We start from the raw sequence: 13,681 nt of genomic DNA, 5'->3' as shown, positions 1-13,681 counted from the left end.
GTACTTTTATTTTATATTTTGACTACATTTTGCTGCTAATACTTATATATTGTTGCTTAAATAGACATTTTCATGCAGGAACTTGACGTGTAATGGAGTCTGCGTTGCTGTATTGGGACTTTTAGTTGAGTAAAGCATCATAATCCTTCTTCCAGCCCTGCAGGTCGTGGACCAAATGAAACCAGAGGCCTGACAGTTGATGCAGCAGTTAAATGGACTTGATAAGCTGTGAAATGGATTAACTTCATATTTTACCATCCAAATCAGTGTTTCATTGTATGTTTTTACTGTTTTGTTATTTTTTTTCTATCCTAAAGGTTATTTAAATGCATGCTTGTGGTTAATAATGAGTTATTAAGGACATACTTTGGTTGTGTCTCACCTGAAGGCCATGACGGTGCTGTTCAGGCTGTCGTGGGTCCTGACAGCCTGACGGACTCCATCTCTCGTGCCGACTCTGCTCACTCCATCCAGGTGCAAAACGGCGTCATACTTCAGGCCGGTGTCGCTACCAACGGCTCTCCACGACGGCGACTCCTCCGGTTCCCCGGCGGTAGATTCCGCTTCCTCTGCGGGCCTCGGCTCCTTCTCGACCCGCTTGACGGTGCTAGACCTCCGGTCAGGTGACGGAGCCCAGGTGTCCTCGTACTCCGCCCCCAAGGTGAGCCTCCTCCAGGAGTTGAATGTGGCCGAGCGCACCGCTGGCGGGTCAGAGATACTGACAGGTTGATGTTTGCCATTTTTGATTTTTTTTTTTCACTATTTTACACGTTTTAAAAGAGTGAAAAACACCAGAACCAAACCAAAACAACGTCCATTAGCATTAGCTAAAAATGCGACTCTGAACGGCTAACAGCTAGCTAGTTAGCTAGGCCGGTAAAGCAGTCGGTAGATTAAGAATTAACTTCGCTGGACCGGAAAGTAAAAACACGTAAATGCCAACAGACACTTCTTACCCACTTCTGTTGCAAAATTCTCCTTTCATTTGTCCATTTTGTATGTTTAGCAGCCTTATTTTTGTTAGCCAAAATAAGGCTAAATACAGCGTCTGTCTGGCTAGCACGGTTAGCGGTGACCTTTGAACTGAACACTCACGGCAACAGCTTCAGGATGTTAGCAACAAAGGAAATAAATTAAAATATATTAAATTATATTTATTCTATGACCATTTAGAGAATAGATGAGTTAATTATATTGCAGGCATTAAATTTAATTTTGCATAAACTTTTTTAATTTTTATTTTAATTTTTTGTATCCTGTTGCACCCAGTTTTGTTTGAATTATTGTGACAAGCTAACTTGTAGCATTGAGCAACTGTGACCATGTAGTAATTAGTGTTTAATAATCAAAACATACATAAATATGTCAACTTGTAAAATATATTTTTTTTCAGTAATTTTACTAGATTTTATATGTAATTTAACCAAACAGGAAATCTCTAAAATAACAGCTAAAAAAGTTATCATTTTTTAATCCTTAATATACATATTTGTTATTTTAAATGGAAGTAAGTAACTGTTAAATAATAATTTTATTTGCTGATATGAACACAGTATAAATAGTCTAATTTTACAGTCAAACAATATAAAAGAATTAAAATAAAAAGACCGATTTTTAATGTGGATATTATTTACAGTTGTGGCCTTTTTTGTGTTATGATGTCTTCTGCAATTTTACAAGCTGTTTTTTTTTTTTTTTTTTTGGTATTTAACAAAATATGGGATGTATGCAGTGAATTTTTCAAAAATGACAGTTGAAGAATGTGAATTTTTACAATGTACTTGCCATATTTTCCTCCCTGTGACTTCTTTCCCAAAGGTGACTTGAGATATTTACATACCTTCCAGGGAGCCTTCCAGGCATTTACAGGAGTGCTATCAGTATATCCCTACACGGGGAAACTGCTTCGACAGGGATTTGGTTGAATTTGAATCAGCTGCAGGTGGATTTTTATAGGCACAGTCTCTGAACATTTTAAATCGCACCTCGTACATGCAGGTTTTATGTCCTAGTGACCACTGAAGTTGCAGTTGTGACTCTGTCCCCATTCATTTAGATAGAGATCTGGTCTTGTTTGCCCAAAACAACTGCCTGGCGTTGATCAGGTTGGCTGCACAGTGGCAAAACTTGCATATATGGACTTTGGTGGATGATATCTGGAGCCACTGTGACCTGCTTTGTCCATAATCTTGATAGTGACGGCTAATGTCGCTGCTAGTCTCCAAATGGATAAACAGTGTTGCTTCCTTTTCCATATTGTTCGTCATCTGTGAGCACTGATACTCCTGAGGGAGGTCCTGACCCTCCAGTAAACCAAGAGGCCTTTGCTCGTGAGCCCTGAAGCTATTGAAGCTATAAAAACATACATTTAAAGTAAATATACAGACGTGTTCCACAGAAATCAAAGTGAACGTACCATAAACCACTGTAGATCGCCTCTCCGCCCATCTGGAGTTGTAAGGAACTGATCTCTTCATGGCTGCTCTCCAGCTCAACGGTGGAGAAAAGCAACGGTTTGACCCTCTTCATGTAGGTCTGCAGACCGACTGGAGACACCTCTGCATGGCACCAGACAGGGGCACCAAACACACGCAAAAAAAACAGAAAAAACTTTTTTCCCACCTTGGAATGCGGAAAGGCTGCTTCCTGTCCTGCCAGTTAAGAAGGCCGTTATCAGACCGGCCGTCTTCGATGCTCAGGGAGAAATTTCTCTGATTCAATTATCGACTTTGTTTTCGCTGTCCACCCTGGTAATCAGGAAGGGAGCAATCATCGGCCAGTTTATGAGACCTAAAAGGCCTGCAGATGCATGGCCACTCGCTTCCTGCTGCTGCGGCTTTTTTTCTGCTCCGGGGGACATTTTAGATCCAAATCCTGACTACAGCTGATCAGGCTAATTCTTCTGCTCGCTGGAGTTTAGCTGCAGAGTGAGAAGAACCTGAGTAGAGTCACAACATTCACTTTGTTCTCCTCAGCTTCAGAGGGAAATGAGATTGTTTTCAATTCTCTTATCTAACAGCTGTAGTTGTTACTGAGCAGATTAGGGTTTTTAAGCTTTTATTAAATGTTCATGAGGGGAAGTATTGCAGTTTTAGCATTTCTGGCACTTAAAAAACATCTTATGTTACTTTAATGAAACAGCATTTTCAGCCACACTCTTGGCTTTGCTCTTCTCTGGTGAAAATCGTTTTTTGTGTAGTTTTACGTATTGTTTTAATATCCTGGAAGACATGTCATGAGCAAAATAAGCAGTCGCTGAGCATTAACAAACTTTCAGGATTTTATGCATAAACAGATCCAATCCTGTTTACTTGCAGGGCGGAGCTTTCGTCTTCTGAATTTGTTTCCGGTTCCAATATACAAGGCTGAATCAGTTCAATATCACAACATGCTGGTGTGGAGTAGTTTTACGGTGTATAAACAGAGTTGTTTGTGAGCTGGTGTGCTTGAGCTGCAGCAAATAACAGAGACGTCTGAGACATTTCAAGGCAAGAAGGGATTATTTCCTAGACAAAGCATCTAAATATGTAACTTTGATGCACAGAGATGAGTTTTTAGGGATTTAATCAACGACTGGAGAACAAATTTAAATATATAGGACTTTCATCAAGCCAGAATTTTAATAGTCTTCTCTGGTTTATGAGCAAATTCTGGGAAAAAAAATCCAAGACATTTCCATCAGCTTCAGCTGTACTGTGTATTTAGTGCTAAATCTCACCATGCTAAACATGTGTTAACATTCCTTGCAGCATATTAACACTTTGGTTGTTAATGGCTTGCTAAAAATCGCAGCTGTGACAAAAAAAAAAGGAGCCGTACAGTTCCTGGTTCCTCTATAGATATTAAGTCTTGTTGAAAATATCTCATCTCCACGATTGTCTCCAGATTTTCTCATTTCGGTTTCAACATTACGTGTTAAAATCCCTCTTCGGCTGCTGATTTAACCCGTAAAAGCTCATCTTTGTGTGTTAAAGTTCCATATTTTCTCATAAAAATAGAGGTTTGTTGCCTTCAGATGGCTTAGATGAACCTCTATACTGTTGATTCCTCTAGAATGTGCAGATCTATGTTTCTCGCTGTAGCTCGTGCTCTCACATTAAACGTTCTGGCTGTGCTCGTTTGATTTGTTTGTCAAAATCCTACATTTTAGATTTTAAAAAGCAGAATAGAGGCAACAGTCTGAAGTTTTATGCTGTGTAGGAACCCTGGAGATCTGAGGCGGACTCAGCGGTATTCTGGGAAATATAAGTAAAGCAGCAGCAGCACACCAATGGGAGCAAGTCAGAGTTATTAAACCTTAACAAGCGCCACTAAAAACGATGCGGCTCAGTCGTTCTGCTCTCATTTCCATTGTCTTGAAAGTAAGTGGGAGCACAGCACCTTCACCAACGAGTATTTTAACCAAAGCATCGTCTTAATTCCTAAATTTCTCCGTTGTGAAGTGCTCTGAAGCTACTCGCCGTTTGAAAAGCTCTCCAAACATCACAGCACAAACGAGAGGCTTTTAAAAATCTGAATTAATTGAAGGAAGCGGAGTGTGGGAAGTGTCAGCCGCTCTGATGCCGCAGCTCTTTGAATATTTCAGCGCCGGGACCTGAGCTCGTCTGTCAGAACTGGGCCGCCGCTCGGTTCGTTCGGGGTCAGAACGACGGCAGGCTTCAATTTGAGGATCTTTCAGTAATGCGTCTGTGGTTGACAAGATAAGGAGCTAAGAAGCAATATCTCCCTGGATGTATGAAGGATTCCTGCGAAATGAAAAAGCCGAAGAGGCAACGTGGTATTTAAATCTTTCAGCAACGCTTTCACTTAACGTGGCGTCGGCCTTCATGCAGACGGCAACGAGTGTCAGGATAAATGCATTAGTATTAAATTTATTGAAAAAGATACAACCAATCAGATGGATGGTTCACGGTCCAGAAATATGTAACAGAACGTAATGGAAGTGCATTTTTATAACCTTTTTTTTTTTTTTTCATTTATACCTTTCAAGACTTTGCACAACAGTCACTGCTTTACTAACAACATTTAAAATGACGGGTTGGCTTCTGTCGGCAAAAATCATGAAACAAATTAAAATCTACCTACGATACCTACGATTAGAAAAACTGGAGACAAAATTAAACATAAAAAACTTAAAAACATTCTCTTATTTTACAAACTATGTTCACTTGGGTAATAAAAATGAAAACAAAAGTAAAAACCTTTGTCAGCACCATTAGCTTGGTTGTTTTTTTTTTTTTTTTTTTCTTACTCGTTTTCAGTTTAATCGATTCCTCCACGACTGTGGCAAAGTATCTGACACATTTCAATCCCCTTTAAACATGCGCAACGAAAAGGTCGGCCAATTTATTCAGACTAGAAACGCCTCATCTTTGAGGAATGGTTCAGCGTCGCTCTACGAGACAATCTATACGCACTTTTAAAAAAACAAACGTCCACTTTTTGCACCACTTCTTTGTCCTTTACATCGTCTCAGTTAGTTCATCAAACCATCGTCAGCGCTGGCGGCTGATGTGGGACACTTCCTGTCAAACACTACAAGAAAGATGAAATGACACCAAAAAAAGTGGCAACATAATTCAATATTTATCAGCTAATTTTGCTGGAATGGTTCATGGTCAATGACCTCACAGGTCAAAAAAGTTGAGGTTGTCTTTGCAAAAGACAACAAAACCCTTAATCCACGACCCCAGATTCCTTGATCATGACTCTTACAAAAAGCCACTTAACAATGTCAACCAATTATATTTTTAAAAAAAGAAGAAGAAGAAGACAAAATGCACAGTCCTCCTTCCCAGCGAAGTTGCGTATGAAATGTAAAGACTGTCCGTTAGTGTCTCTGTGGTGTTTGCTGTGCGTCGCTGCCCTCTGCTGTTCGTGTGACGTACGGTGGGAATAAAAGGAGCAGTGAGTTCTTCCAGAGTTCGATTGTGCATCTGGTTTCGGTGTAACAAAGTTTTTACAGGTTCTCACGACGGTCGGTGGTCCATAGATTTAATCAGAAGTGGAGATACAGTACAAGTTCATCGATAAAAGTTTAAAGGAGGAGGAGGAGGATGGGGGCAGGCGTCCCAGTGTGTCCCAACTCGGTGCGGGGGAGCGTTTTAGGAAGGGCTGGAGGGACTGTTGGAAGAGCTGGTGTCGGGCGATGCGCTGGGCTGCTGCTGGTCCTCCGGCGTGCTGTCGGCCTGCAGGGACGCCATGGCCACCGACGAGTACTTGCACTTAGAGGAGCCACATTCGCAGCTGAACGTCTTGCTTTTGACTTCCCAGAAGTGGTCGCCATAGTTAAATCTGAGAGAGAAGGGAGGAAAGGCAGATTTGTTTATGGAAATGTAATCAAAATCTATCTTTATCTGACTTGCAGAGATGGAAGAAAAACAGTTTTCTTGCAAAGGTGACAAAGAGGATTTTTGTCAATACGCATCACACTGGAGATCATTAGGCTGCTGCAAAGACTCCAAATTCGGCGATTTAGTTAAAAGTTCGTGGGTGCGGCTTATATTCAGGTGCACTCAACAGTCCGAAAATTACGGTACATCAATTGTCTTATTAGGCATAAAGGGCAGGGTGGCAAATTAACTTTTTAAATGTTGACATCTACGACGCACTGAAAGATCATTAATCAAATTAACCAGCCACTCCATAGGAAATCCATATTTTGTGTTAAACATCTATCAGCCACTAACATATTTTACCAGAATTTGTCAGGTTCTAATGTCCCACCCTGGTACAGGAGGGGCCTTTAACTCTGAATCTACAGTGAAATTACATCATTAAATATACAAATAGAGTACACAGAGCTTGTGTTTTCCGTCGCAGTTCATTGAAAACCAATATTTTTACCTGTTTCTCCGTTTTGGATTATTTAATGTTAATATTTCTGAATTGGACATAGAAAAAAAATTTGGTCTTTAATTGTGTCGTCTTGCAATTGAAGGAATTCCACATTGAAGTGTGGAAATTCAAGCACAGAATTATGCCATACGCCTACAAGATGTTGTTTCTGGTAAAGGGTGTGATGTTAGTTTCTGAAGTACTGATTTACCCACAGAAGAATATCACATCTAATAATACATTTGTTTAATTAGTGACTGATCCTTTGTCTCGCTGAGGGCGCTGTTCCAAACAGAATCAAATGTTCATCCAAATATGTCAACAAAGCAACAACTGGACCTATTTGTCGTGGTATACATACCAACCAAGAGCAGGTTGTGTGAAAAAGTAAATATAATTTAATATGTTGTCAAGTGTATTTCTTTAACTCTCAAACATTAATACTGATATGAGACCTAGAAATCTGTCTCTGGCTTCACACACGGGTCTCGTGACGCCCGACTGGCACAAAATAAATGTTACACTCACCCGAGCTCTTCTCCGGCCTTGATGTTTTCACTGGCAAAGAAGGCAATGTGTGGGAAACGAAGGTCCTGGTGCGTCGTGAACACTCGACAGGCGAACAGGTTGGGCTCGCACATGTGGTTGAGGAAGCGGCTGATGTTGCCATAGAAACGGGCATCGATGCAGTACAGATCTTGTGGCTGGGACGAGAAAATAAATATATTAAAAAATAAGCTTCAAGTGCACAGCTGAGAAGACCATGTCACAGGTAATTATTTTTCCCCATTCACACCCGCATCTGTTTTAGGACTAGTTTTCCAACTTTTCCAGAAGTTGCTGTTTTTATACTTCACCTTATCATCCAGACTGAACAGGTAGGCGTCGTTCTGCCTCATCTCTGCCTCTGCTTCAGAGATGATCTCACCTACGTACCTGTTCAGAGGCAGATGACCTGTCAGCAGCTGTAAACATCGCCGGAACATTTTAATACCGACGCCGTCGGGTGTCACGAACGCGGAATTATAAGGTTTCATTTGGGGGAGACTGCACGTCTGAGATACCGAGCTTCAAAGCTGTGATGCGTTCTCAAGCCTAAAGTTATTTATAATGAAATAAATGACACCAGGCATACATTATTCAACACTGAACAATCATGAAGAGAAAACACAGACTAAAACCTGCACCATCCATCTGAAATGCTTCACTTTCTTTGCAGACACATGCAAGTTAAGAATAAAAAACCTGTTTCATTTAGGAGACAGTGTCAAGATCAGAAACTTGACGCTCAAGACAGCTGCCAAAAGGAAACCGAGGTGCGTTCGCCAGCACAGAACCCTAAATTAACTGGCAGCACTTCTGAACACGACAGAGCATAAAGTATAATTAAAATGATGCATTCACTGAGCTGCTACAACAGAAGCTGGAAGAGGCTGGTGTCAAACTACACATACTCCACAGCATGTCTGCAAGTATTCTGTAAGGATGCAAGCTGTGGCTGCGTTGCATTCTGCTCTTTTGTGGCTAATTCCTGTGGAGAAACTGTAAAATTACTATATGATGATAACATACTAATCAGCCACAACATTAAAACCAGCTTTAAGTACAGTTTGGACCCATCAAAGGCAAGACTTCTGACAGTGTGCTGAGGTACCAGAAAATGTGAGTCTCCTCGGATTGAGATCTGGGGGATTTGGAAGCAAACAACTTGAACTCGTGGTCAGTCCTGAGCATCTGCAGAGCAGCAGGGTGAACTATCCACAAAGGGATGTTTACGATCTTCAGCAGTGTTCAGGTAGGTGGTATGAGCCTAAGTGACATCCACATAAATGCAGGTTTCCAGGAAAATGCCTCCACCTGCTGCCATCTCCTCCTCAGGTAAACCACACCAACGCTCCTGATCGTCCAGACGATGCCAAAGAAAGGTTGTCACACCAGAGCAGTTTTTCCACTGCTGCATGGTCCAGGTCTGACGGATGCGGTCGGTGCTTTCGATGGTGGACAGGCATCAGTATAAGGAGTCGTCTAGCTATCACAAGTTATTCATATCGCATTTAGTCCATTTCTCCAGTGTCTGCCTCCCAACACATCCCACCTCTTGACAAGATAAACCTGTCTATTCACTTCAACTCTCGGTGGTTTTAATATTGTGGCTGATTGTGGACTATAAAACTGCACTGATTCACCACTGAAAAGATGAAACTCTGAACAGTGTGACTGTTGGACTTACTCGCATATAAAGGTCCCCTGTGGTATGTCCTGCAGCGCCCGGACACCCCAGCCTTTCTTGCTGGTCCTGAAGAGCTGAAGTCTGGTCCTGGAGGATCCACAGCAAATGTAAGCGTCACTATTTTCCCTCACTAGAGTCGGTGTTTACCTTCACACAGGATGTAGTGCAGCACATCAAATCTAAACTGCTCTGCGGCCCCGTGAGGCCTCCAGGTTGTGTTTTTCTATGCTGCTGCTTCACCACTACTGCCACGAGAGGAAAACACTTTCTCAGGCTGTTTGTGTCATCCGTCTTGTCTGTTCACATTTCTCAATTCGGAGACACTCGACTCGACAGAAAGAACCTCTACAGATAAGTACAGATGCTTCAGTATGAATTGTTTTTACTTGTTCGTGTGATGAGTACCTGAGTCCGTTTTGCACCACTCGGTTCTTGCAGGTCCTCCAACAGGAGCATGCATGGTTGCACTCGAAGATGAGAGGAGGCTCCTCACGGCAGAATTCAGGTAGAAGACGTCCGCCCTAAACACAAGATACGCTTAGAGTGTGAGATCGCACTAAATGGAACTGCATCCACATTAATAGTTTACTTTGCCGACACGTGTCCTCACCTTGTCGTACCAGCAGCGCAGACTCAGCTGTCCACACATGCAGATACTTGCAGAACAGTCCTCTTTACAAACACAATACTGTCGGAGGAAGAGAAACAACAGCGGTCACTTGGCAATGCAGGAATCCTTCACTCTGTCTACAATGCCAGATGACGTGGCTTTTAACTCACTTGCAAGTGTGTGATGTTCCTGTCGATGTTCATCGGGGAGGTGACACAGTTTTCTGGGATGTATTTGTAGTCGTCGGGGTAAGGTTCGCTGTCGACGGCGTTCACACAGGGGAGGGGAACCTGCTCCTGCCCTAAAGCTATGTCACTGTGGATAGACACACACTGGTCAGAGGCTGTCGGGGGTTTGGAAGGTAAGAAAATCTGATGCAGAGGTTCCAGCAAAGACAAAAATGGCTAAACGTGTATTAGTTGGTCTCTACATGTCATGTATATACAGTTGAAACCAGAAGTTTACATCCACTGTACAAAAAGACACAAAATCTTTTTTTTTTTCTCACTGTCTGACATTAAATCAGACTAAACTTTTCCTGTTTCAGGTCAGATAGGATTACTAACATTACCTCTATTTCCTAAATGCCAGAATAATGACAGAGATGATTTTTTAGAGATTTTTTTTTATTACTTTCTTCAAAGTCAGAAGTTTACATACATCTCCTCAGTATTTGGTAGCGTTGCCTTTAAACTGTATGACTTGGGTCAAACGTTTTGGGTTTCCTTCCACAAGTTTCTCACAATAGTTTGATGAGTGAGTTCTGGCCCATTCCTCCTGACAGAACTGGTGGAACTGAGTCAGGTTAGTTGGTCTCCTTGCTCCACACGCCTTTTCAGCTCAGCTTCTTCCTCTCTGAGTATCCTTTCAGCCCATGTCGGTACAGGACTGGTTCCACTGTGGATAGTGACTCTCTGACCAGCTTCAGCAGCATCTTCACAAGGTCTTCTGCTTTTGTTTTGGGGGTGATATGCACATTTCACACCAAAACACTTAATCTCTGGGACACAGAACCCGTCTTCTTCCTGAGCGGTTTGATGGATGGACATTTTCCATGGTGTTTATACTTGAGCATAATTGTTTGAACAGATGAATGTGGAACCTTCAGGCATCTGGAAATTGTTGACTTGTGGAGGTCCGCAGTTCTCTTCCTGATATCTCGGCTGATTTCCATGTTGTCACAAAAAGAAGCAGTGTGCTTGAGGTGTGCCTTAAAATACATCCACAGTTGTGTCTCCAATTAACTCAGATGTTGTCAATTAACCTATCAAAAGCTTCTAAAGCCATGACATCATCATCTGGGCTTTCCCAAATAGTTTGAAGGCATCTTAATGTATGTAAACTTCTGACTTTAAAGAAAGTCATAAAAAATTCTTTCTCTCATTATTCTGGCATTTAGCAAATAGAAATAATTTCGGTAATCCTAACTGATCTGAAACAGGAAACGTTTAGTCTGATTTAATGTCAGACAGTGAGAAAAAAAAAGGTCACGTGTCTTTTTATATATAAACTTCTGGTTTCAACTGCATGTCTATGTCAGTCTTTTTATATCTCAGGTGCAACTTCGTCAGTTTCATGTGCGACATCATCAATGTAATGTACAATATTTCATTTTCATCTCATTGTTCAGGTGCAATAATTCCTTATGTGTAATATTACTTATTACCTCAGTGCAACTGCCAGCATTACTTTTTAAGTTTCCATTGTAGCCTTATTGGAGCTCACTTCTGTTGTTTCAGTATTGCATCGTACTTTTCTACTTTTTAGGCGCTGCATTTCTTATCTTATGTCATTTTGTTTTTTTCTGAGCAATATCTGACGTTAGAATTTCCTTCAGGATTAATAAAGTTTTAACTCATCAGCCTGAGCATCCTGAGCAGTCTTTAGCCGTCCACCTGTATCTGCTGCAGTGCTTTTTTAGCGCTGCTATTTCAGATGTGAATGCCCGCTTTGCTCGGTGTAATTTCAACCTGTGAAGGAGCTTTTCTCCTGCTTGGCTGTGCCTGCTGTTCTTGGCATCCCTCTCCTTCCTGTTGGCCTGCAGGGCGGCCCAGGCCTTGGAATTGTGGCTGCAGCAGTCCGGAGGAGTTTCTCCCTCTCGGTTCTTCAGAAACACATCTGCTCCTCGAGACAGGAAAAGCCTGCGGAGACAAAGACCGCATTTAACTGATCGTCAACAATAACCCACTTCTTTATGAATCCGTGTTTTTTAACTGAGGTTTAAAAAGAATCGACTTATTTAGTGTTGTGTTATTTTTTCCCCCATGCAGCTGGTAACTCACGTGACACAGTCGAGGCGATTCTCCCGAGCAGCGATGTGTAGCGGAGAATCTCCGTGGATGTTGACGGCCTGCAGACTACAGTGGGCGTTCAGCAGCAGCTCGGCGATCTCCACGCTGCCGGAGAACGCTGCCCAGTGCAGGCAGATGTTCTCCTCCTGAAAAGGTCGACAACATCAACCAACAATGACATACTGTTTTATTCTTCTGAAAAGCATGAAGAGTGAGCAGACTTCTGAACCGACCTTGTCCCTGATGCTGATGTCAGCTCCTTTGGACAGAAGCAGCTTCACCTGGTCGGCGTGTTTGTACTCCGTAGCCCAAATCATGGCCGTCCAACCTCCATCGTCCTGTGGAAAAAGAATGTTTTGAAGTTCAGGCCAAGTCAAACAGAACAGCATACTGGTGACTCCAGACAAAACCTTAAAAAACAAAGACCGCTTCTACTTTTGAGTCCTCAGTAACAACCATCTTTAAAGGTCTCATATTGTTCCCCTTTACAGCAAATTAATCAAAGTCTCGCATGTTCTCAAATTCCAACTTTCAAATTTTCAGCTCAAAATCCTACAAAAAATAGTTAATTTCACAATGAATGTATAACTCCTGGTTTTAGTCCTGCTCTAAACAGACTGTTTCAGTATCTCTGGCTTTAAATACAGTTGACCTGCTGCTGTCCACGCCCCCTTCAGGAAGAAGACTCTCTCTGTATCGATGATTGAACCTTAACCAGTCGACACATGTGAATAAGTGTGTGCCAGGACTTTCAACCATTTTCTGACTTTCTCCCGATAGTTTTACATGGAAATTTTGCAAATAATTTTATTATTTTATTTTTTTTCCAATGTGCAGAGCCACACATTGGATATGGCTCTGAAGTAACCGCTGCTTTTTCAATTGTCTAACAACCAGAACAAACAGAAAAACACGTAAATGAACAGCTTCATTGGGATTCAGTTGTATTAAAATGCATTTTATGTGAGCACAGAGAGCCGGAGAGAAACAAACAGACGTAAACACCGGCTGAGTTTGGGTTGTACTAAAGCACAACAGGCAACATGAAAACACAGTAACCCATGGAATCCAAATTGCTCTAAAAGTTTCCACTATTTCTGATTGTTTCTTAACTGTCCTGGGGGCATATGATCAAAGCTAACTGTAACGTCAGCTAGTTTAGCCATACAATCTGCCAACACTGAGGATTTCTCAATTTTTGTGGGGACACTGCAATCAAACATAAAAGTAACCCACTGGGTGTTCAGTTCTTCAGATGCTGGGAGTGCATGAAGACTCTTGTGCTCACTCTTGCGGCCAACAGCAGCATTGCTTGTAGCTGAGATATTTTAGAGGTTGTAGAAGCAACTCTGGAAAGTAAACAAACCTGGTGGACTGTGAGGAAGCTGCTCATTCTGAATGGTTCACCTCACAAACACTGAGCAGTGAAGGTGCAGCGTTATGCAAAGTTTTAGCTGCACGACTATTGGTCCTACTTACCAAGTAAACTAAAATTTAAAGCTTGGAGGCCGTGTAGTTGAGGAATAAACACCAGTAAGTGTCTTCATACTCTCACAGCTTTTATTTTACACCTCCAAGTTTTCAAGACATACAAAATTCCATAAAAAATAGATTTTCAGCAAGTGTCCTTCAAGCACTTTTGCTTTTGGTGCAAAGGATCATCCAAGGAGACACCGAGTAGCTGCATCACAGATGTACTGAAGGCTTCCTACT

The 13,681-nt window shown here is 41.8% G+C and overlaps 1 protein-coding gene across 3 annotated transcripts in view; it reads right to left on the bottom strand.

Annotated features, from left to right (window-relative positions):
• Positions 1-4,845: 4,845 nt before the first annotated feature.
• ehmt1b (euchromatic histone-lysine N-methyltransferase 1b) overlaps positions 4,846-13,681 on the bottom strand; it is a 35,224-nt gene continuing 26,388 nt past the window's right edge. For 2 of the 3 annotated variants that reach the window (XM_008289051.1, XM_008289050.1), the window contains exons 17-26: positions 12,202-12,306; positions 11,960-12,114; positions 11,648-11,818; positions 9,848-9,992; positions 9,678-9,755; positions 9,473-9,588; positions 9,068-9,154; positions 7,695-7,773; positions 7,366-7,541; positions 4,846-6,294 (exon numbers count right to left, since the gene is read on the bottom strand). In XM_008289051.1, coding sequence (XP_008287273.1) covers positions 6,105-6,294; positions 7,366-7,541; positions 7,695-7,773; positions 9,068-9,154; positions 9,473-9,588; positions 9,678-9,755; positions 9,848-9,992; positions 11,648-11,818; positions 11,960-12,114; positions 12,202-12,306 — 1,302 coding nt within the window. In that variant the 3' untranslated portion in view covers positions 4,846-6,104. Of the gene's footprint in view, positions 6,295-7,365; positions 7,542-7,694; positions 7,774-9,067; positions 9,155-9,472; positions 9,589-9,677; positions 9,756-9,847; positions 9,993-11,496; positions 11,819-11,959; positions 12,115-12,201; positions 12,307-13,681 lie in introns of those variants that run through there. The other variant, XM_008289052.1, reaches the window with a different exon arrangement.

This window comes from Stegastes partitus, unplaced genomic scaffold (assembly GCF_000690725.1).
Source record: "Stegastes partitus isolate 25-593 unplaced genomic scaffold, Stegastes_partitus-1.0.2 Scaffold590, whole genome shotgun sequence".
NCBI lineage: Eukaryota > Metazoa > Chordata > Actinopteri > Pomacentridae > Stegastes > Stegastes partitus.
Note: the sequence above shows the minus strand (reverse complement) of the source record. Positions and strands in the feature narration are given on the sequence as shown.